The sequence below is a fragment of the Gracilinanus agilis genome, chromosome 1, assembly GCF_016433145.1.
Source record: "Gracilinanus agilis isolate LMUSP501 chromosome 1, AgileGrace, whole genome shotgun sequence".
Classification (NCBI taxonomy): domain Eukaryota; kingdom Metazoa; phylum Chordata; class Mammalia; order Didelphimorphia; family Didelphidae; genus Gracilinanus; species Gracilinanus agilis.
In genome coordinates this window covers 208,746,775-208,770,692 of record NC_058130.1, presented here as the reverse complement: position 1 = coordinate 208,770,692, position 23,918 = coordinate 208,746,775, and the positions used below count along the sequence as shown (strand labels likewise).

At 42.9% G+C, this 23,918-nt stretch overlaps 1 protein-coding gene across 1 annotated transcript in view; it reads right to left on the bottom strand.

The window, feature by feature from the left end:
• Positions 1-16,650: 16,650 nt before the first annotated feature.
• The window catches only part of CARD11 (caspase recruitment domain family member 11), a 65,784-nt gene continuing 58,516 nt past the window's right edge, over positions 16,651-23,918 (bottom strand). The window contains exon 20 of the mRNA XM_044678813.1: positions 16,651-17,525. Within this exon, the coding sequence (XP_044534748.1) occupies positions 17,321-17,525 (205 nt within the window). The 3' untranslated portion in view covers positions 16,651-17,320. The remainder of the gene's footprint in view (positions 17,526-23,918) is intronic.

Here is a 23,918-nt window from a genome sequence, read left to right as displayed (position 1 = left end):
GCCACAACCAGTAGGCAATGGGACACACAGTCGCTCAGGGTCACCCAGCTGGGAAGTGTCTGAGCCTGGACTTGAACCTAGGACCTTTCGTCTCTAGGCCTGGCTCTCAACCCACTGAGCTAGCCCAGCTGCCCCTACTTTAGGTTGCAGTTTCTTTAGCAGATGTAGTTTTTACAGGGTGGGGTTGCTAGCCCCACGCCCAACCCTCCTCCTTTTTTCATCTGGGCTAGGGACCGTCCTTGGCCCAGGAGCGGTAAGGGTGGGCAGTAGGGGTCAAGTGACTTGCCCAAGGTCACACAGCTGGAAGTGTCCAAGGCCAGACTTGAACCTAGGACCTCCAGTCTCTAGGCCTGGCTCTCAATCCACTGAGCCACTCAGCTGCCCAAACTGGACCATCAACTGAAGAAGCAAATACTTAGTATTTATTAAAAGATAGTAGCAGTTAAAAAAAATAAAGGTACCAATATTTTGACTATCTGTTTCATAATGTGTTGTGAGCAGTGTTTGGGAACCTACTTTTGCAGCATTTTTACTCTTTTAAAGTAAGACATGAGAGGTAAGTGTAGGACAGAGCAGAGTTGCCACAAGCATGGCCCCATCAGGCCCACATATGACCCACAATACCCCCCAAACAGCCTAAACTAGACAAAAATCTCATCCTATTCTGATTTTAATGTGTTAATATGTAACAAAAAAGAAAGACATAAACATATGGTTTGCTAAATCAATATGTGGGCCACAAGGATTCTTATATATGATTTAGTGGTCCCCATTTCTATTTGAGTTGGACATCCCTGGTGTAATGGATAGAGACCCAGGTCTGGAGTCACAAAGCGTCAGATCCTTTTTCTTATACATCCTAGCTGGGCAACCCTGGGCAATGGCCCTAAACAACCTTCTAAGACTCCTAAATTGCAGAGAAGTTGCTGAGTTGCATTGGTAGAGGGAACTCCTATTCCCTACACCAGTGGACTCATAGGTGCACAGCAGATTCAAAGCATTATCTCATATAGAAATGTTTTGTGTGATAATATATGTATAACCCAGATTGAATTGCTTGCCAGCTGCAGGAAGGGGAGAGGGAAGAAGGGAGGGAGACAATTTGGATCATATAACTTCAGAATACTTATGTGGAAATTTGTTATTAAAATAAAAAAATAGGGTATTATCTCACCGTGCGCCATTTTGGATCCCATCCAAGTACAGTGAAGAGAAATACTTAAAAGATCCAACAGAATGTAGCCTCATCTCTAGTATCTTTGCCAGAACAATGTTGTAAGGCTCTAGCCCACTTTTTGGATGTGTTTCCTTTGTTGCCCTTACAGTCTCAACATATTCCTTTGTACTAATATAGAGAGCAAGGACCATGCCTATCTGAAACCAACTCTCCAGTAACAAACGTAATTCCCATGGCTCCCAAATTGTTCAAAGAGTATGGCTCAGTTGTTTCAGTCATGTCTGACTCTTTGTGACAACATTTGAGGTTTCCTTGGCAAAGATACTAAGGGGGTTTGTCATTTCCTTCTCTAGCTCATTTGACAGATGAGGAAACTGAGGCAAATGGTGTCAAGTGACTTGTCTAGGGTTACACAGCTAGTAAGTTTCTGAGGCCAGATTGAGTCTTCCTGACCGCAGACTTGGCACTCTACTCACTGTGTCTCCTAGTTGTTCCAATTCTTAAACAGTCTGAAAGAAAGGAACACCTTGGTCTTTGAAATCCAATGGTTATGGTTCCTCTGATCCCTTTCTTCACCAGACCACCCATCTTTGTCAATTGAGTCTCCATCTCTACCCCAGCCAAGCCTTCTTTTTCCTGTATCTTTCTGGTTTAGAATAAAATCAATATGGCCTCTTGTTCTTCAATTATTAATTAGCTTTTGATACTAATAGCTATTCAAGTGGCAAGAGAGACAGAGAAGGAAGCAGTTGGCTTGGTTTTGATATGTGCCCTCCCACTGTTTTCGTATCACTCACCATCTGTTTTTAAAGGGTTTTTTTTTCCAGTGACTAAAGGCATATTTAACCCCAGAGAAGCTTTTGAGTAACATGAACATCAGAGTATTTTCTAAGGCAGAGGAACAGCAAAAGAAGTTGGGTTGAGCATGTGTGAGAAACGGGCCCAGAGAAGAACTTCCTGTTGTTCTCAGTTTGGGTTCCTGGGGTTTAAAATTGAAACTAGAAGCCGGGGTTCAGCTAACAGCTGGAGAGCGACAACCCCCATTTGGAGATGCCTGACTCTCAGGTCACAAGAGCAAAGAATCCAGAAACCTCTTCTCTGTTCATTCTTTCCAGTGAGGGCCTCCCTGATGCTATGGGGAGCAGCTAAAAACCCCACAGCTGTGAGTATCCCAGAAGCAACCTGGGATGTGTAAATTTGGTATCACCCAGCACCTCTGCAGCTAAAGCAATGCCTTTCATCATGGATCTACATCCAAGAAAAGGAGAGGCAGGAGGCCAAAGTCAAGGACAAGGTCAAAGCATTCGATCTCATTTCCATTCTAGAGACTAGAAGCCCAATAGGAGAATTCCTTCTCCAGGGAAAGGCAATCAGGAGGGAGCTCCGATGTTCTCCTTCGGACAGGAGGCTCTGGGCTGGACTCAACCATAATTAGTATCATTGTTTCTTTCTCCAATTAAGATTTATTATTAATGTGGTCCACAAAGGATCCTGAGCCTTGACTATGGACTAACACGGTTCCAGTGAACACCGTCATCTCCCATCCCACACAACATTCCCCACAGCGATGACAGCAGGGCTGTTGTAGCATCGTCGATAGGTACTGTACATCCTGTCAATGTACAGCAGACTAAGCAGGAAAGTGATGTCATTTTGAGGAAGGGCCCAGATGCGCTGAGCTTCATTCTCTGGATTTCATCATCATCTTTCCTGTCTAGTCTTGTCTCATGTATTCCCCCTCCTCTACTTTCAGGGTCCTTTCCTGTCTTCTGGCATTAGAATATAAGCTCCTAGAGGGCAGGAACTAGTTTTCTTTTTTGTTTGTATTTGCATCCCTAGAGCTTAACACAGTGTTCAGCACATAGTTATTATTCAGTCACGTCTGATTCTTCATGACCCCATTTGGGGTTTTCTTGGCAGAGATACTGAAGTGGTTTGCCATTTCCCTTTTTTTAAAAATTTTAATTTTTTACTTTCTGCCTTAGAATTGATATTAAGTATAAGTTCCCAAGGCAGAAGGGCAGTAAGGGCTAGGCAATTTGGGATTAAGAGACTTTCCCAGGGTCACACAGCTAGGAAGTATCTGAGGCCATATTTGAATCCAGGTCTTTCTATAACTAGGCCTGGCTCTCTGCCTATAGAGTCACTAAGCTCCCCCCCCCTTGCCTTTTCCTTCTCCAGCTTATTTGGCAGATGAGGAAACTAAGGCAAACAGGGTAAAGTGACTTGCCCAGGGTCACACAGCTAATAAGTCATCTGAAGTCAAATTTAAATTCATAAAGAAAAGTCTTTTTGACTCCTGGTCCAGGACTCTATCCACTGTACTACTTAGCTGCCCACCTAGCACATTGTAAATACTATTGATTTGACTTGACTTCCTAAGCAGCCCATTAAAAGACACAGAGGGTGGCAGCTAGGTGGCTCAGTAGATTGAGAACCAGGCCTGGAAATGGGGGTCTGGGTTCAAATGTGACCTCAGACACTTCCTAGCTATGTGACTCTGGGAAAGTCACTGAAACTCCAATTGCCTAGCTCTTACCACTCTTCTGCTGTGGAACCAATACACAGTATTGATTCTAAGACAGAAAGTAAGAGTTTAAAAAAAAAAAGAAAAAAGGTCTCTCCGCTGCTCACCACAAGCTATATTCACCACCACATACAGGCTAGTTTGACCTTCTATAAGCCAGTCTGCTTCCAATTATCTGGCTCCCTTAAAGACCCCGGAGGGAGGAATATGGATGCAATGAGCTGCCATTCCAGCTGGTTGGCAGTGCTTTGGGTTGTGTCCTACTGGAATGAGACCGACTCAAAGGAATCTCTTGCACCCCGACCAACTTTTCCACCGGGGTTTCCAGCATCATCCCCCTAACCTCCTCAGGGTACTGTCCCATCAGAATTAGCATTGGGAGCCTCTGAAACTGGAGGAATCATGGGAGGGAAAGGTCCTTTGCTTCCCAATAGCTCCAAATGGGGATTGGGGATGGGAAGCAGGTAGGAGGTCGCTAGACATTGTCGTATTTTTTTTGGGGGGGGTAGAGGGAGGAGCATCTGAACCTGTGATTAAATCAGTGAGGAAGACTTCTGGTAGAAAAACTCCCTCTGCCAAAGTAGCTTGGCAACTAATCTATTATTTAGAGTCTTAGAGAGTTGCCAGGGGCACAGAGAAGCTCATAGGATGATGGGTTTAGTGCTGGAAGGGATTTTAGAGCCTCTTTAGTTCAACGTAGGACTTTGGAGGGGGGGCATCATTTTACAAATGGGGAAAGTGAGGCACAAGGAGTCAAAAGGCTCGCCAATACTCACATAGCTAGTTTGTGTCAGAGGCAGGACTTGAACCGAGCTCTTTTCCAACTCAAAGCCCAGTTCTACATCCACCGTGTAACCATCGCCTCCCTTGTCAGATTAGTGGATGATTAATAGCTGTGAGTTCATGAAATAGGCAAGGCAGCAGGCCTGGAGGAGACAAGTCTTGGCCTGAAAACAATGTCGGTCAAGAAAAGCCACAGAAGATGCTCTAACATAGTCAAAGGTCAAAGGCAAGTCTTTTAACCAGAGAGATATTGCATCTAAGGGCAAGGCAGAAGAATGATCCGAGTTCCCAAACAGCTCATTAAAGGACAGAGGGGAGGATTAGGGAAGAAACATGGAAAATAGAAGGTGGTGGGCAGGACTTGGGAAATGGCTATTTGCTCTGTGCAAAGGCAGCCTGAATCAGCCTCATGCATCACTGTGAGCGACAAGCTCTTCACCTCTTCTCCCCTGCTCAGCTGAGGGCAACACAACGGTGGGTCCAGACATCATACAATCCCAAGCTCTGGGGTGATGGTTAGTCCTGCCATTCCTCAAGGCAATTAAACTTCTCACGTGTTGTTGGAATGCCTTGTTTTACAGTAGAAGGAAAGAGGAGGGGGCAGCTAGGTGGCACAGAGGATAGAGTGACGGATCTAGTGTCAGGGTTCAAACATGACCTCAGATACTTCTGAGCTGTGTGACCCTGGTCAAGTCACTTAACTCCTTTTGCCCAGCCCTTGCCCTTCTATCATAGAGTTGTTACTAAGACAGAAGGTAAGGGTTAGAAAGAATTTTTAAAAAGAGAAACCAAGAAAGGGTTCTGGGTCTGAAGTCAGAAGATTTGGATTTGAATCTTGTCTCTGATGTTTATTCCCTCTGTGACTTTGGGCAAGTCACTTAACTTGGACCTCGGTTTCCTCATTTGTAAAATGAAGGAAGTTGACTTAAATGACCTCTGTCATAAGTCTATGATCCTGTATCATAAAGTTTTCTTTATCATCCCAACACAAGGACATTTTCAATATGTCTTAGTTCCATATTTTGTTACACGGTACTCAGTGAGGATTTTTTTCCAGTTGCATCTACAAACGAAGCCAACACAATTTATTGATTGGCCCCTGTGTGTAGAGCAATGGTCTGGGGTTAGGGCAGGTCAGGGAAGATGGGACAAATAAGAAATAAAAGAAATAGCTTCTACTCTTGAGGTGCCTACATTTTATGTGAGGAGACAGAAATGATTTTAAATAACACGAAGGAGGGGAGGCAAGGTATGTAGTGGACAGAGTGCCAGGCTTGGAGTAGGAGGACCTGGGTTCAAACCTGGCCTCAGATAATTCCTAGCTGTGTGACCTTGGGCAAGTCACTTAACCCCCAATGCCTATCTCTTATAACTCTTCTACCTTGGAATCAATATACAGTATCAATCTTAAAATGGAAGGTAAGAATTTTTTTAAAAGACATCAGCTCAGGAATGAGAAGATGTGAGTTCAAATTCTGCTTCTGATGCTTATTACCTATGTGGAAGGCTATTATAAAACTGGGGAATTGGACTGGATGGATTTTGAGACTCCTACCAGGTCAAAAACTATTATCCTAAACCTGAAATATTTTTTTTCAAGAGGTAAAGGATTTGAGTTAAACAATGTAGAGGAAGAGATCCATACCAAGCTTTTGGTACAGAATCCAAGTAGGACCAGAAGCAAGGAGAGAGCGGCTGTAGAGATACAAGGAGAGCCAAGAGTAAAAAATTTAGGGCCAAAGTAAAGGTCAACAAAACTAATGGGCCAAAGGAAGAGTCTGAGCTGGGCAAAAGCTTCCCATAATTTGTTACATCCATCGAAGTGGGATCAGCAGAGGACTTAAGCCTCAGGCTAGCTCTGGCTACCTGATATCCCTCATGAATTACTCCTGGGTGCTTCTCTGGCTCACCTTCACATACGCTTGAAAGAAAGGCAGATATGGAAGGAATGACAGTCAACGATGATAAAGCATGTGTGTTGGCTCAGCAAGGAAAGCAGGTCGGCAAAGGTGTAAGCTAGGGGTAGATAACAACCGTAGGCTATTAATACTCCTGAGGCCTGTCCCAACTTGCACTAAAACAACCAGAATGTGGAGTGCGGTCCTGGGATGTCGAGACTATCCCTGCTTTTATAGGACCATATAGTCTTAGAGGAGAGAGAGAGAGTCCACAGGGAAGACCTTTGTTGTATCAGACCAGAACAATGTGGTTGCAGGGTTTGGGGTTCCTGGGGGTCATTCAATGTGTGTTTCTGGGCTTATTTCCCTGTGTTTTGTTTGCTCCCCACCACCCCCAGGTAATTTTCCTGTACCCTGCCTTTGTGCAGAGCTGTTAGAAGTCTAAGACATAGAAAACACCAAAGGATTTTGTTGGTGTTGACTATATTCTAAAGATAACTACTTCCTTGACCTGAGCCTCTTTCCTAGGTGAAGAAGCATTGATGCTTGGGAGAATTCTTCTATCAGAAACTATGGGATGTGAAGAGACTAATATGGAGGCCATTCTAAAGAATGAGAAAAAATGAAGATGGGAACGAATAAGTTAAAAGTTAATTGGCGGGATAGTTTGGTGGCTCAGGGGATAGAGAACCAGACCTGGAGATGGGGGGTCCTGGGTTCAAATGTGACTTCAAACACTTCTTAGCTATGTGGTCCTGGGCTAAGTCATTTAATCCCAATTGCTTAGCCCTTACTACTCTTTTGCCTTGGCATACATACTCAGATCAGTCCTTAGACAGAAAGTAAGGTAGGTTTTTTTAAGTTAATAGGCTTGATTGTAGTTGAGCAACCATGCTGAAGAAGAATGAAAATATAGGATGACAGGTTTTCAGAGGCAGAAGAGACCTTAGTGGCCATTCCTAGACAAAGATTCTCTCTATAATATATTTATCTAGCTTTTGGCAAAAGAACCCTAGTGAGAGGGAACTCACTACCTCCCAACACAGCCAGTTTTTATTTTGGAATAACTCTAGTTGTTAAGAAGTCTTTATCACATCAAACCTAGGGTTGCCTTTTTTTGCAGAGATAAGGTTTCTCGGAGGTTCATGGTCATACAGTAAGACTTCGACAAAAACAGAATTCTGTTTCTAGAATTCTACATGGAGCCATAAACATATTTCCTTTCTTGGCAGGGGTATGTGTGTGTGTGTGTGTGTGTGTGTGTGTGTGTGTGTGTGTGTATGTGTTAACTTTTATTAGCCCAATACTTTATCTTTACTGCTATGGATCAGGATTGTAGAAGAGACCTTCATGGCCAATTAACTGAACCTTTCAGTTGAAAGGTGAACCTTGAAACAGGAAGACCTGAGTTGAAATCCTACCTCAGAAACTTACTAGCCTGAGAGAAAATGGGGTGTTATTTTATTCCTTTAAGACTGTTTCCTCATCTGTGAAATGGGGATAATAATAGTGCCTGCTTCCAAAGGTTGTTGTGAAGATAAAATGTAAAGCTTTCTAAATATTAAAATACTCTCTATATAAATGCTATTATTATTCTTATTAGTAATAGTGATAGTAGTGGTAATAGTAGTGGTAGTAATGATAGTAGTAGTAGTAGTAGTAATAGTAAAAAAGGAGTAGGGTAGTAGTAGTAATAGTAATAGTGGTAGTAGTAGTAGTGGTGGTGGTAGAGGTAGTAGTAGCAGTAGTGGTAATGGTAGTAGTAATAGTAGTGGTAGTAGTAGTAATACGGATAGTAGTAGTGGTGGTGGTAGAGGTAGTACTGGTAGTAATGGTGGTAAGAGTAGCAATGATAGGGGGCAGCTGGGTGGCTCAGTGGATTGAGAGCCAGACCTGGAGATGGGAGGTCGTGGGTTCAAATCTGGCCTCAGACACTTCCTAGCTGGGTGATCCTGAGCAAGTCACTTCACCCCCATTGCCTAGTCCTTACTGCTCTTTTTCCTTGGAGCCAATACACAGAATTGATTCTAAGACAGAAGGTCAGAGTTAAAAAAAAAGAGTAGTAATGATAATATTGGTAGTGGTGTAGTAGTAGTGTGGGATCCATATTGCTGAGAGGGGTTCAAGCTGCAGCACAGAATTCCATAGTGCCTCCCAGAACTCTAAGAGAGGGGGCAGTTGGAGTCCTGGTATAAAAAGGCAGGACACCTGGCTTGCAGGGTTTTGGTTCTTGGGTCTTGGGTCTTGGGTCCTGGGTCCTGATCCTGATCCTGATCTGGGTGTTGTCTCTCTTGGCTCTTGGATCTGAGCAGAGGAACAATCTGGGTAGCTCTGAGCTGAGCCATTCAGTTTCTGACAGCCAGAGCTGTTTTACTTTTGTTAGACCTTCAAACAATACCACAGTCTACTTTAGTAGGTATCTAGGTTTGGAAGAAGGATATTTATAGGGTTAGAGAGCAGATCAGCCATTCAAGATACATTTCCCCCTTTGGGGGGAGGGGCTGCTTTTGACATAACTGTTTAGGTAGTTTTTTCCTTACCTATCAATCCTAAGCCATTTCCCTTTTTCCCATTTCCTGAAATCATTAAACCCTTATCAATTAAGAACAGTGCCTGGATACAGATATTTTGGGGATATACTCACAACCTCCATAAGCCAAGTTCCTCCTACTTATGGCTCAGAAATTGATCTTAACCTCTGAGCCAGCTTTTAAGGCATCAAGCTTCACCTATTATATCCTGTGGGGAAATAATTCAGAGAAAGATATCATCATAAGTAGTTTAGCCTTTCCCCACTTACCATCTAGGCCCAGAATTTACCAAGCCAGATTGTCCACCATTACCAAACTGATGAACTGCCTTCCAACTGCTTAGTGGGGTGGGGATGGGGGGAGGTGAAGGAGCACTTCCACAAGATCCAGTCTCTCCCATTCAGTTAAGCCTGCCTTTCAGGGTGTATCTCTCCAAAGTCCTGGGATTAGGGAGACTTCATTGCTACTGACCCCTGACATCTTACAGTTTCCCTAATCCTACAGTAGTAATTGTAAAAATAGTGGTAGTGGTGATAGTTGTAATAGTAGTGGTAGTAGAGGTAGCAGTAATAATGGTAATAGTGGTGATAGTAGTAGTAAATATGGTAGTATTGGTAGTAGTAGTAGTGGTGGTAGAGGTAGAGGTAATAGTAGTAGTGATAGTAGTAGTAGAAACAGTAGTAGAGGTAGTAGTAATAATAGCAGTAGAATGAGGGAGCTGGACTAGATGACCTCTAAGGTCCCTCCAAGCTCTAAGTCTGAGCCCTAAGTACAATCTATGACCTTTCTAGTCTTCTGAAACAACTCATCCTCAGAGTCTCTTCTGTATTTGCTAGAGAAATTATAACAGAAAACAGAAATGGGAGGAAAAGGGTAAAGAGGAGAGGAGGGTTGGAATCTCCCAAGCAGAGGCGCAGGAAGTTTTCAAACAATGACTCAGAGAAATAAAGTTGGAAAGACCTGAAAAATGGAATGGATGACTCTGTCCGAGGCCTGTTTAACTGCAGAATGCCAACAGGTAAAGGGACTTAAAGTTCTTTTCCTTCATCTGCTCCAAGTTTCTTCCAAGAGCAAGTCCTGTCTTTATTGGTTGGTTCTAAGGGTGGGTGACAGGGCCATGGACTTTACTGTGGTGATGCTGATCGGAACGTCCGGCTGTGCCCAGCCACATCCCCATGACATACCCACCGGGGACCAGACGAGGCATTTGTGTGCTCCAGGCAAGGTTTGAAAATCGTGCCCTCTGTGTGTTATTGTCCACCAGAAGTTTTGAGCTTTTACTATACTACATAAAACACTCAATGTGTCTTATCCGAGAAGAGGTACTGATGAAGCAGGGAAAGTTACCATCTACATGACACTTTTGCTAATGCTGTTCCTGTTTCTGTTCCTCTCCTGGAATTCTCTTGTATTCATTTTGCATATTTTTATGTATACTTATATACCTGCACATTGTTTCCTCCGTTGTCCTTGAATCAATGACAATGTTTCATGGCACCAAGTAGGTTCTTAAAAAATTCTTACTGGAGCCAGCGAGGTGGCACAGTGGACAGAGTATCAGGTCTGGAATCAGAAGGACCTGGGTCAAAATCTGACCTCAGATACTTCCTAGCTGTGTGACCCTGGGCAAGTCACTTAACCCCATTTGCCTCGGCCTTGCCCTTCTTAGAGTTGTAACTAAGACAGAAAGTAAGGGTTTCAAGAAAAAATTATTATTGGCTATGAAAAAAAAACCATGCATTTCCTTTTTTTTTTCTTTACAGAGGTAGAAAACTATGGGTATAGATTCTGGATTGCAAATTCTGGATTGATTGCTTTGGCTTAACTGCTCCCCCCCCCCTTTTTTTTTATTTTGCTCACAAGGGTATGTGATACCACAGGGTAGGTGAGAGGGGATAAATTCTGAAATGAAGGTGACATGAAAATAAAATGTAACCATCGAAATTAAGATCATAATGACTATATTTAAAACTGAAACATTAAAAAAACTGTACACTCAAAAGGAATAATAGTGAAGGGCATCCTTCATTATATACTTCGTATATTTGTGTCTTAAGGGCCTGCCTACCCCAGCTCCTAAATCCCAGTGCCCAAAAGCCATCTCAGGCTCAAAGAGGGTAATGACATCCTGTGGACCCTGGCACAGCTTCCCTGAATATCCCAAGTTGGCAGAATTTTAGGATACTGCAGTGGCAATCCCTGAATGGTACTGTGCTCCCTGAGTCTGAAGCAATGCCATCTGAAGGTGAACATAACCACCCCGTTTGTATTTATCAGCCTGGCACAGCCTCTCTCCTGTCATCCTAATCCTTGTGGCAGCCTGGGCAGGGCATACGGGTTAGCAGCCCCTCCGTTCTCCAGCCAGTCTGTCTAGAACAGCTCTTTGGCTCCCTACAGGGTCCCTGACATCCCTGGGTCATTTGCAAGTGGCTTAATATAAATGACTATGGAAATAGAAAATCAGTTTCTGGATCTTTTGGCGAAAACTGGAGCTGATCTCCAGACACATTTTGTGGAGGCTTCTGTGCCTGCCCACGTCTCACCCTGTCCCCGTCCCCCCCAATCCCTACCCGTGCCCCTTTCAAACTTGGCCACGTGTATTGACTATTACTGGTCCCCCAGCAGCCCCCAGAAAGTTAGGGTAAGACCATAGCATGAGGCTCCTTTGAAATTCCCCCCCTCTTCTAATTCCCCAGGGTTCAGAGCTGGGTCCTGCCGGCCTTAACAGCATTTCTTGGGTGGAATGCTTCCTTTCCAAGGGCCTTGTCCCTTCTCTTTGCCAAGCCCCTCCTTCTCCTTCGTCTTATTAGCATAGATAATGTACCCTACCTCAGGACGCCTGAGCATGTTTTAAATGACTTTAAGACACACAAACCACCTTCAGCTCTCATTCCCAGAGTTAAACCTATTTCTGGCCCCAGGCCCCTTCCCACCAAATGCGAATTACATGGGAGGCATATGTTTGGCCCTGCTGCACACAATGGGCCAGACAGAGGATTCTGAAATGAAATCAGTAAAAATCAAAATAAATCAGCAAGCTTTTTACTCCAGTGTTTTTTTTCCAAGCACGTCTGTCCCCTCTGTGCTAAGTGCTTTACTGGGAAACACTGTTTCTAAGTACAAACACAATGCCTCAGCTTGGAGAAAATTTACTGTTTAACTTCAGCTTTTAACAAGATAGAAGTTGAAGTCCTTCCAACCCTCAACTCCCAACATTTAGCAGTTTATTTGGCCTTAAATAAGCACAGGAGGACCTTGAGAAACATGGCCTTTTTCCTCTCCAAAACATCAAATTCGTTTCCAGGGGCAGTTCCAGCAACAGGAGGATTCTTCAATTTACTCTGGAAGGACATTTTAGTTTAGAAGAAATTTCCTTTGCATACGTGGCTTGTCCCACATTATACGGGCCTGCCAGAAATCCACCAGGTCTGAAATGGGCTTGAAATAGAGGTGCCATGGAGAGGAGGGAGCTTTTGAAACAGTTAAGCTAGACACCGATTTCTCCGATTTCCATTATCTAAATTTCTAAGGTCTTCAGATAACAGAACGTTAGAGCTACGAACTGACCTGAAGAGACTGGCCTTAGAGATCAGCTGTCTAGGTGCCAAGCCTCCTCATTTTGCACGCGAGTTCATGGTTTATGATTGAGTACCCTCGACCACGAAATCTTACCCTAAGGCCAAACACTCAGGAGGAGCACCATTTATCCCCAATCCCCAGTACAATACGGGCAATGGAACTGCACATAAAGAAAGGACAACCAGCTAATGGAACTCGCATGTCTAGTAGGGATCCTAGGCACCGATTTGCTTAAAAAAAAATTTAATCCTTACTTTCTGTCTTAGAATTGATACTAAGTGCCAGGCTTAGAGAGGGGAGGTCCTCGATTCAAATCTGACTTCAGATACTTCCTAGCTGTGTGACCCTGGGCAAGTCACTTGTCCACCACTGCCCAGCCCTTACCATTCTTCTGCCTTGGAACCAATACACAGTATTGATGCTAAGACAGAAGGTAGGATTTTTTACCCAGTGGAATTGTTCGTTGGATATGGGAGGGAGGGGTTGAAGGAGGGGAGGGAAAGAACATGATTCATGTAACCATGGAAAAAATATTCTAAATTAATTAATTAAATAAAATCAGGATAGTTTTTCCTAAAAAAGTAAAAATAAATAAAATAATAACAGCAAAGTACTCTGAATTAATTAATTAAATAAATAAAATCAGGACAGTTTTTCCTAAAAAAATAAAAATAAATAAAATGATAACAGTAATAATACATACTTTGCAAAATGAAGAAAAAAGGTTAAGGGGTTTTTAAAAAAGAATTAATACAAGGTATTAGTTCTAAGAAAGAAGAGAGGTAAGGGGCAGGCAATGTGGATTAAGTGACTTGCCTAGGTCACAGGAATTGTCAGAGACCAGATATGAACCCAGGTCCTTCTGTCTCCAGGCCTGGCTCTCTATCCACTGAGCCACCAAGCTGTCCCATATATTTTGTTTAAAAACAAATCTGAATCTGGAGGAAATGTTCTCTTCCAATACAGATTTTTTTTCCATTTTCATTTTTATTTTGAATATTTTCCCATATTTACATGTTTCATATTCTTTCTCTCTCCCCAAGTCCCCCTAACCCCCCTTAGCCAATGCACAATTCCACTGGGTTTTACATGTGTCATTCCAATACAGATTTGCATGTGCTCTGAAATTCAGTCTTTTGAGAGGTTAAATGATCGGTCCAAGGTCCTACAGTCTGCTTCAGAGGTTGGACATGAATTCAGGTCTTTCTGACTCTGAGGCCAATTTTTCATCATACCCATAGCTATCTCTGGACCCTTTAACTCTTGGTAGCTTCCCATCCCATCTAATCCTCCACTGACTCTATCTCACTCTCCGCCATTGCCGACTGACTCCACTTGATCTGATACCCTATATACCAACCCTGAGTCTTTAACTTCCATGTTGTACCTTCTGGAATCCCTCCCCCAGGTCCTGGAGAAGTTGTCTCCTAGAGAAGAATCTTTGGAGCTTCTGCCCTAGGGCTCAACCTGTTGGACTGGCGACTGGGTTTTTCACAAACTAGCCCACTTAGCTCCACTGACTGACTCTAGACCCCAGGCCCTGTTTCAGTTTCACTTCTCATCTTCTCCTCCAGCCAAGCCACACCACAATCTACCTGCCTCTACTTACCTTTTCCCTTACCTTCACTTCCCATTTCCTAGAATGAAATATCCTACTCTGGCCGGCACTCCCTTATATGTATTGTTTTTCCTCATGAGAATAAAAGCTCCTTGAGGGCAGGGACTGTCTCTTTTAATAATTTTTAGGACCCCCCCAGGCACATTATATGCACTTAATAAGTGCTTCCTCCCTCCTCCATTCATTTGTTCAACTGGATCAAATTCAGTGTGGATAACCATTAAAGATATCATGCTCTCTTTTTTTTGTGAAGTGCATAAAGACAGAATTACAGTTCTATTCTGCTTACCTGTTAGCAAAGGGGTAGGCCCCTTTCCTTTACCTTGACACGAACAGATTCACAGCAACCTAGCTTAGTGTGTGAGCAGTGGGGACTTGAGTGCAAGTAGCTCTGCCTGAACCCTGGTTCTGTGTGATTCATTCATCTGAACGGCCTGACCAGAAAAGTCGCATCTCCCACCTCTGTTTGGCTCAGGTACTCTTGGAGGCTGCCTAAACCCCTGATCAATGCTGCATTGTCCTGCCAACATTTCATGCCTGACAGGCCTTCCTTTTTCTATTTTTCCTGCTCTCCCCTAATCAATGTCTGCCCTTGGGTTCCATGGCATTGTGGGAAAGCAAGTTGTTCTTTCCTAGCAACATTTAGGCTCAGTCTCAAAGCACTCCCAGAGAATGGAAGTCCTTTCTAATTTCAATAGCACATGTTCTCTCCTGCCATGTTTGTGGCGTTGAAGTCCAACATCCCCCAGAAAAGCAGAAAGAAAAGGAACTTTTGCCAATCTCCAAACCATAGGAGAAGGTCCTGTCTTCAGGACTAGGAGTAGCTAGCAGAGATGGAGAAGCTAAACCAAGAGAAAACAAAGCAAAGATAGGAAAGTTTCATAGTACACGATGCAATGGACTTGAAGCTACCAAGAATAAATATCTCAAGCAGAAACTGTTCCTCTTATTGAGACCAAACAGGGTGAGAGTAATATAGAGGGATTTTAAAATCAGGCAGGCTAGACAACCTAACAATAGCCCCAAACACTTCTCAGCAGGTGGAGGAATTCACAGGTTCTTGCCTTAATCCTGCTCCTCCACTGTTAAGTAGGTGCAAAATGCTCCAAATGTTCCCCCTTGCTTGCTCCCTCCTTTCCCTCCTATGTTCCCTTTTTTGTGCTCTTCCTCATTTCTCCCTTATTTTCTCTCCCTCCTTCTATTCAAACTACAGGATGGCAGGGGATATTATGTCCAGGGTGCGAGAGTCGGGGCTAAGGAAGCGGATAGGGGATTAGAACCATTTTTATTTCGTTGTCATCTGCTTCTCAAAGTCCTACATACATTGAGAGGCAATATGGTGTAGTGGGTAGAGTGGTGGACTTGGAGCAAAGAATACACAGGGCAGATAGATAGAGTGCTGAGTCTGGAGTCAGAGGATCTGAGTTTGAATTCAACCTTGGGTGCTTACTAGCTGTGCAATTCTGGAGAAGTCAATTAGTCTCTGACTGCCTCAGTTTCCTTTTCTGTAAAATTACCTCTCGAGGTCGTTGGGAGAATGAAATGATATTCAAAAAGTGCTTAGTACAGTGCTTGGGCCATAGTAAGAGTTTAATAAATGCTTGTTCCCTTCCCCTTTGAACCCTAAATCCTTTGATAGCTATGTCTTTGGATAAGTCACTTAATGTTTCTTACAGTTTCATCTGTAAAATAGGGGGCTTGGATCAGATGGTTTCTAAGGCTCCTCCTTTCTCTTTCTCTTTGATCCTATGATCCTGTGAGGGGATCCTTTGATCCTATGAGCCTATACAATAAAACCAAAGGTTTATTTGGATCCAATTGTTGTTTAAAAAAAAAACACACCTAACCATGGCATTCTGGCATTCAGACTTTTTGGTTAACAGGAGGAGGGGAGGTTGTTCTGGGCAGATTCCCTCAATAGGAGGAAACAAAGGCAACCGTCAGGGTGTAGAAGTTCATCCTTTTAGTTCATGGCTTAAATCCAGAGCTTTAAACCTGGTGATGGCAGTTTCCAAAAGGGGTGCCCAGATGAGCAGAGGGGTAACGTGCAGGGGGTGGAAGACAGTGAAACGGAGATAAAGACCAGGATTTATGGCCTCTGAGGCCTCTCTCAGCTCTAAATCTATGATCCTAGGATTCTACAGTTAGACTCTGATGGAGAAGAGGCAGGGTAGGGGGAAAGAGCCAAGGAATGAAAGGCCTGGAGGTCCAGAGCCACGCTCTGCCACTGATTACCCGTGTAACCTTGGGCAGCCACAACCCCCTTCTCAAGGTCAATTTTCTCTCCTATAAAGCGAGGGAGCTGGTTGGACTAGATGACCTCTGAGGTTCCTGCCAGTCGCCCAAAACCCTGTGGCCTCCCTACTATCCAGGGAAATCTTTTCATCCTGCAATTCATAAAGAAGCTTGGAGCCCTTTCTGAAATGTTTGCTTAAGGATGCAGAATCCATCTTCTAATGCTGGGAGTGGGGTTAGAGTGAGGAGAGAGGGGATGGTGGAAGTTCCTGCCAAATGTAAAAGGAACAAATGTTAGAGAATTCAGGATTTAGGGTACTTTAATGCAAAAAACAAACACTAGGACAATGCAGCATTTCTCTTTCACTCCAGCCTGGCCAGGCTACCCACACAGGTACCCCACAGAAAGGACCACACAGGAGAGAAGTGGTCTTGCTTTAAGGGGTGCCCAGGATGACTGGACGAAGAGCAGAGTCCCTGGTGAATTACATTCAATTGCTAGTCTGGTCTGGAAGGAGACCCAGAGGCCTTAGATTCGATGTCCTTTGGCTGAGTCCGTGTCTCCCTGAAGATTTCTGGGCTCTGATAACGTCAGGAGTGCTAAACGACTGGGATGGGGTCCAGGCAGTATGTGGAATAAATTACTCCTAACTCCCTCCCACTTTTTCTTCCATTCTCACGGTTAAAACAGCTGCTGTTGCCCCTGGGCCAGGGGGGAAGGGAGGGGAGTGGAGTCCTGGGGTGGGACAACTTACCAAGGGGGAAGTTCAGTCCTTGGGGCTTCCATTACCCAGAGGCCCAAGTAGGTCCTCCCATCTGTGTTTGCTCCATCTGCAGCCCGAAAACAGAGCTGGCAGAGGAGCACTGGGGAGCCCCGGGCAATGCCCCAGGGGGACTCTACCTGCCCAAACTCTGCTTGGTCAGGGCCTGCCCATCACTGACAAGCCCAGTTCAACATGAGGGAGGCCTGGTTTACAGCTGATCTTCATCAATCCAGATGGTTTTGCGTTGCTCCTCTCCTATCTTCTCCTTGATGACTCGGATTAAATCCTCCACGCTGCTCCACATGTCGACCTCCACGGAGGCATAGAGACAGGGGAGGGCTTCTAGCTCTTTCTCCTTCTGGCGGCACACCCTTAAAAATTCCTCCTCCGTCTCTGGCCTGGGCAGCAGTTTCCTATGGCCGAAGAATAACAGACATACAATTGGTGCCTGCATAAGGGAGACTACCCTGTCCCTGAGCCTTAGGAAAGAGCAGGGTGGAGGTCGGGGTAATAGCCTGATGGTCCACCCCGACCTGGGCCAGCTGGGTGGTACACTGAATAAAGCGGTGGACCTGGACTTAGGAAAACTCATCTTCCTGAGTTCAGACACATACTAGTTGTAAGACCCTGGGCAAGTCACTTAACCCTGTTTTTCTGAGCTTCCTCATCCATCAAATGAGCTGGAGAAGGAACTGGCAAACTCCACTCTAGTATCCATGCCAAGAAAACCCAAATGGGGTCTCAAAGGGTCAGACATGAATTAAAAATGACTAAACAACCAGTTCATCCACACATTCCATCTTCTGTGTTTAGGACTTTATGCAAGCTGTTCCCCCAAGCCTGGAATGCCTCCCCTTCCTCTCCACTTCTTAGAATCTCTAATTTCTTTCAAAGCGCAACCCCAATGCCACCTCCTACTGGAAGCCTTTCTTGATTGTCCAGGGCTATTGCCTCTTCCCTCCAATTGCTCTGAAGCACACCAGAAATTTCCTTGTTGTTTGGAGCTCGGTGAACAAACTTCCTTTCCCAATACCCACTTATATATCTTGTTTCTATATAGTTGCTTAGATATGGTCTCCTCTATTTGACTTTAAGCTCCTTGAGGGTGGGAATGGTTTCTGCCTCTCTTTGAATCTCTAGTGCTGAGCATTGTGTCTGGCACATAGTAGGTGCTTAATGAATGCTTCATGACTTGAGAAGATAAATGTAGATAAGCATCTGCTGCAATGTATAATCTTAGGGAGCTGCCTGGGCTACTGATGTTAAAGGACTTCTCTAGGGTCACCCTGCCAGAATTTGTCAGAGGCAGGTCTTGAACTCGAGCCTTCCTGACTCTGAGACCAAGTCTCTGGATATCATACAACGGCTGGTTCTTTAGTCAACATTCCCCTATATTTATTTTTTTTTTGTAAGTTTATACATGTACACGTTTTCTCCTTTGATAGAATGTAAGCCTCCTGAAGGTAGGGACTACCCTACCTGGTGCCTAACGTGATGCCTGGCAGTGCAGTGGTAAGAGTGTTGGATCTGGTGTTAGAAGACTTGAGCTGAAATCTAGTTTTAGCCACTCACTAGCTATGTGAACTTGGGCAAGCCAATTTGTCTCAGTTTCCTCATCTGTTAAATGGGGACAATAATAGTACTTACCTCCCAGGTTGTATTGAGGATCAAATGACGTAATAACGGTAAAGCACTTAGCAGAGTGCCTGACATAATAGCGAGCACTGTAAACGTTAAGCATTTTATTATAAATGCATTTTTCAATTGATTAGTATTTTTACAAAGTGGTAAAGGCTTAGGAGGCTGTGTAGAGAAAATTCAAAGACTCAGGAAATGGTGATGTCACCATTCAATACAAAAAAGCAAACATTCATCAGTGTCTACTGTGTGCCAGACATTGTGCTAGGCAATGGGGGTTAGTTACAAAGATAAAAATAAAACAGTTCCTGCCCTGCAGCAGGGAGATCCTGGATGTATATATTTTTTATGATGAACTCGATTTGGAAGAGACCTTTGAAATCAAGTACAATCCCCTCTTTTTATAGATGAGAAAACTGAGGCCCAAAGAGGCTAAGGATCTTTGACAAGGTCACATAGAGAATAAGAAGCAGAGCAGAGATTTAAGCTCAGGTTCTCTGACTCCAAATACAGAGCTTTTTTATGGCACTGTGATGCCTCTACTTCTCCTGCTAGGCAGAATCATAATTGATATTTTACAATGTTTTTAAGGACTGCAAAGCTGTTTTATGTAGATTGTCTCCTTGGAATCTCACAACTGCTCTATAGAGTAGAAACTGAGGAGACTGTGAGGAGTCGAGGGACTCTTAACTGCTGCTACCTATCTTGTACCTTCCTATCCTTTTTTTAAAAAACATTACCTTCCTTCTTAGAATCAATACCGTGTATTGGTTTCAAGGCAGGAGAGCGGCAAGGGCTAGGCTATGGGGGTTAAGTGACTTGCCCAGGGTCACACAGCTAGGACATGTCTGAGGCCAGATTTGAACCCAGGACTCCCATTTCTAGACCTAGCTCTCAATCCACTGAGACACCCAGCTGCCTCCCTTCCTATCCTTTCTAAGATGCACTAAAAAACAATGTTTTAATTTTGATCTGCATGATCTGGACTCTCGTCCAGATTTCTCCTGTATCAGTATATCTCAGAAGGATGCAAGTGAGCCGAGAAGGTTGTGGAGTAGGGAACTGGTTTTCTGAAGCTTAAATCTGGTCCTATCTTTCTTCTCTTCAGTACCATTGAAGACCCATGAAATAGCCATCAAAACACCAATATCGCACAAAACAATAACATGATAGGTAAATAGCCTATTACTTATAATATTTAGCACAGTACCTGGCATGTAGTAGGTGCTTAATAAATGTTGATTAGATTGGAAAGTAAGCTTTTTGGGAAAAAAGGTGGGCAATGAAATGTCAATTAATATAGGGCAGTGATGGCAAACCTATGGCACTGGTGCCAAAGATGGCACGCAGAGCACTGTCTGTGGGCATACAGCACTCCCTCTCCCCCTCCCCCTCAGAGTTTGTTACTAGAAAGGCAGAGAGACTCAGGAGGAGCTGCTCCCCTCCCCCTCTTCACTTCACCTGACAGCATTTTTTCAAATCCTTCCCCACCCTCCTCTGCCCAGCAGCTCAATGGGAGTGCACAGTGGGTAAGGGGGTGGTGGCTCACAGGTGGCAGAGCTGGAGGGGAGCAGAGAGCTCAGACCACTTCCCTCCCCTTCTTTGCATTCGCTGAAGACATTCCTCACTTCACCCTCCTCTCTGTCCAGCAGCCCAATGGGAGTGTTTCCTCTCTCCCTTGTGGGGTGGGGGAGGATGGGGCATAGCCCTGTGTGGGTTGGTGGGGGTGCATGGCATGCCATCTCTAAAAGGTTTGCCATCACTGATATAGGGCAAGAGGCCAGTGTAGTATAGGGGAAGGCTACTGTAAGGGGAAAAAGGAAGAAATGGTTTGCAAACTCTCCTGTCTATTACCTTTGAGACCTTGATTACAATTCTTTGGGCTTTGGATTCCTCATGGCTAAAATAAGAAGGTGAAACAAGATGATGTCGAGCACAGGGATTTTTAATCTATTTTTGTGTGTTGGATCTCTTTGGTAAAAAAACAAAAACAAACTATAGACTTGGTAAAGATAAAAACTATTGACTTTGGATCCTGGTATAACCTATATACTGCTGCTCAGAATGATGTTTTTAAATGCGAAAAAAGAAATCTATAAGATTACAAAGGAAACCAATTCTTTTGAATACAGTTTTAAAGAGACCTCAATTAGTGCAAATAATGAACCCCATGAAATGATTGCATTAATCAAATTTGTACTTATTTGAAAATATAATTATATGGAAAAATATGGTAACAGATTCCAGCCCAATGCAAATATGTGATGAGAATTCAAATAATCTGACCACTTCTTGGGAATTCATTATTAGCACTAATTGGGACTTAGCTATGTCAAAATATTAGAAAAAAGAAAACAAACAAAACACTCTCCTCCCAAAAAACTAAGTTCCCTGACTCAGGTCAAGAACCTGAGCAATTATCATCTAGCTTTAACATCTCAGAATGTTAAACCTCGTTCAAAGTTCAACTCAAGTTTTATCTTTTTCCTTTGACCTTGGCTGAGTCACAATCTCTGTCTGTCTCATTTTTTTCATCTGTGAAATGGGGTGATAATAGCACCTACCTCCAAGGGGTATTGTGAGGATTAAGTGAGATAAGATCTGTAAAGTGCATTGGAAACATTAAAGCATATAAATGCTAGCTATTTTATCAATAATCTAATAAAATCACATTATACATTATAAATTATATGTAGTATGTACTCATATATGATATGTACATTATAGAAATATATAATAGAAATTATAACAGAGATGAATGAAATGTTATAAATATAACTTGACTTAGGTTCAGTTGCTTCATATGTAAATGGGGATAATAATAACACTGACCTCTCAAGGTTGTTATTATTATAATCAATAATATTATAACATAAACTAATGTAATGATACAAATAGAATTATATGTCACTTGACCTCTCTCAACCTCTGTTGCCTCATCTGTTAAATGGGGATAAAGCAAAGATGGTTGTGAGGATCAAATGAGATAAAAATATTAAGAAGTCTGACAACTTAAAACTACTAGATGTGTTAGCTATCGTCATTACTATCACCACCATCATCGTCATCATTCTGTGTTAATAAGGTACTACTACATGTTAATCAATATGTTATTAATATGAACAATAACTATCATTAATATTCCTGAGTGGTTAGTTCCTTTTTTGGCCCCCTAAATTATGTATATGTAGTTTTTGTATTTGTATATTCACATATGCATTATATTTGTATATCTTTATTATATTTGTATATGTATTTTTTCCATTCAGGATTTTATCAGTCTATAGAACTCCCTGGTGAGGAATCTCCCACCAGTGCAGATGAGCAATTGTTCTGAAATGTAGTCTCGAGAGTTGTCTTTTTGTTATGAAATCATTGTCAGTTGTGCCCAACTCTTCATGGCCCCATTTGTTTTGTTTTGTTTTTTTTGGCAACGATACTAGAGTGATATCTTGTTTCCTTCTCCAGCTCATTTGACAAATGAGTAAACTGAGGCAAAGAGAGCTACGGGACTTGCCCAGGGTCATCCAGCTATTAAATGTCTGAGGTCAGATTTGAACTCAGGAAGATGAGTCTCTTTGACTCCAGACCCTTCACTCTATCACCTGAGCCACCTAGCTGCCTTAGAGAATTGCCTGTCAGTGAGAAGTTAAATGATTTACCTATAGTAGAAGAGTCAGTATGCCAGAGATAGACCTTGAAGGCAAATCTCCCTGACCGTGACTGACTTTCTATTCACTACCTCATTCCCCTTTGTATTTAAGTAGAGATCTGGTTTCTACTTACAAGTATACATGTTGTTTCCCTCAGCTGAGTAGAAGTCCCTTGAGGGTGGGGATTGTTCTAGTTTTATATTTTTATTCTCAGTGCCTGGCACACAGTAGACACTTAATAAATATTTGTTGACTTTCTAACTATATAATATAGATATAGATATAGATATATATAGATATAGATAGATAGATAGATATAGATATATATACACATGATAGATTATCAGCACTTTAAGGGCAAAGACCATTTAATTTTTATCTTCTTTTCTCAGGTGTGTAGCACTCAAATCTGGTCTCAGGCAGTTACTAACTGTGTGACCCTGGACAAGTCACTTAATCCTGTTTGCCTGAGTTTCCTCATCTGTCAAATGAGCTGGAGAAGGAAATGGTAAACTATTCCAGTATCTTTGCCAAGAAAACCCAAAAGAGATCATGATGAGTTGGAAATGACTGAAAATGACTAAACAAAAAACAAATCGTTGCTTAATAAATGCTTGTTGAAGGGCAGCTAGGTGGCTCAGTGGATAGATAACCAAGCCTGGAGATAGGAGTCCTGGGTTCAAGATCTCAAACACTTCCTAGCTGTGTGACCTTGGTAGGTCACTCAACCCCAATTGCTTAGCTCTACTACTCTTCTGCCTTGGAACAGAGAGTATTGATTCTAAGATAGAAGGTGAATGTTTTTTAAAATGGATAAATAATTGTTATTACATGTAAAAAGGAAATCTTTTAGAAATAAAGTAAAATGGATAAATAAATGAATGTTTGTTGATTGATAATGGCTAACACTTATAGAGCACTTTAAGATTTACAAAGTGCTTTAGATATTTAAATCATTTGATCTTCACAATAACACTATGAAGGAGTTGCTAGTAGCATCATCTTCACTGGAAAATTAAGGAACTGGAAGTAACTAAGTGGTTTAGGTATTAGAGAGCCAGGTCTTAAAATGGGAGGTTCAAACTCAGCTTCAGATACTTTTTAGCTATGTGACCCTAGACAAGTCACTTTACTTCCATTGCTTAGCCCTTGCCACTCTTCTGCTTTAGAACCAATACATAGTATTGATTTTAAGACAAAAGGTAAGGGGAAAAAAGAAAGAAAGAATGAAAGAAAGAGAGAGAGAAAGAGAGAAAGAAAGGGAGGAAGAAAAAGGAAAAAGGAAAAGAAAGGAAGAAAGGAAGAAAAAGAAAGGAAGGAAGAAAGAGAGACAGAGAGACAGAGACAGAGAGACAGAGAGGGAGGTAGAAAGGGAGGGAGGGAGGAAGAAAGAAAGAAGGAAAGAAAGAAGAAAGAAAGAAAAAGGAAGGAAGGAAGAAAGGAAGGAAAGAAGAGAAAGAAAGAAGGAGAGACAGAGAGACAGAGGAGAGAGGGAGAAAGCGAGGGAGGGAGGAA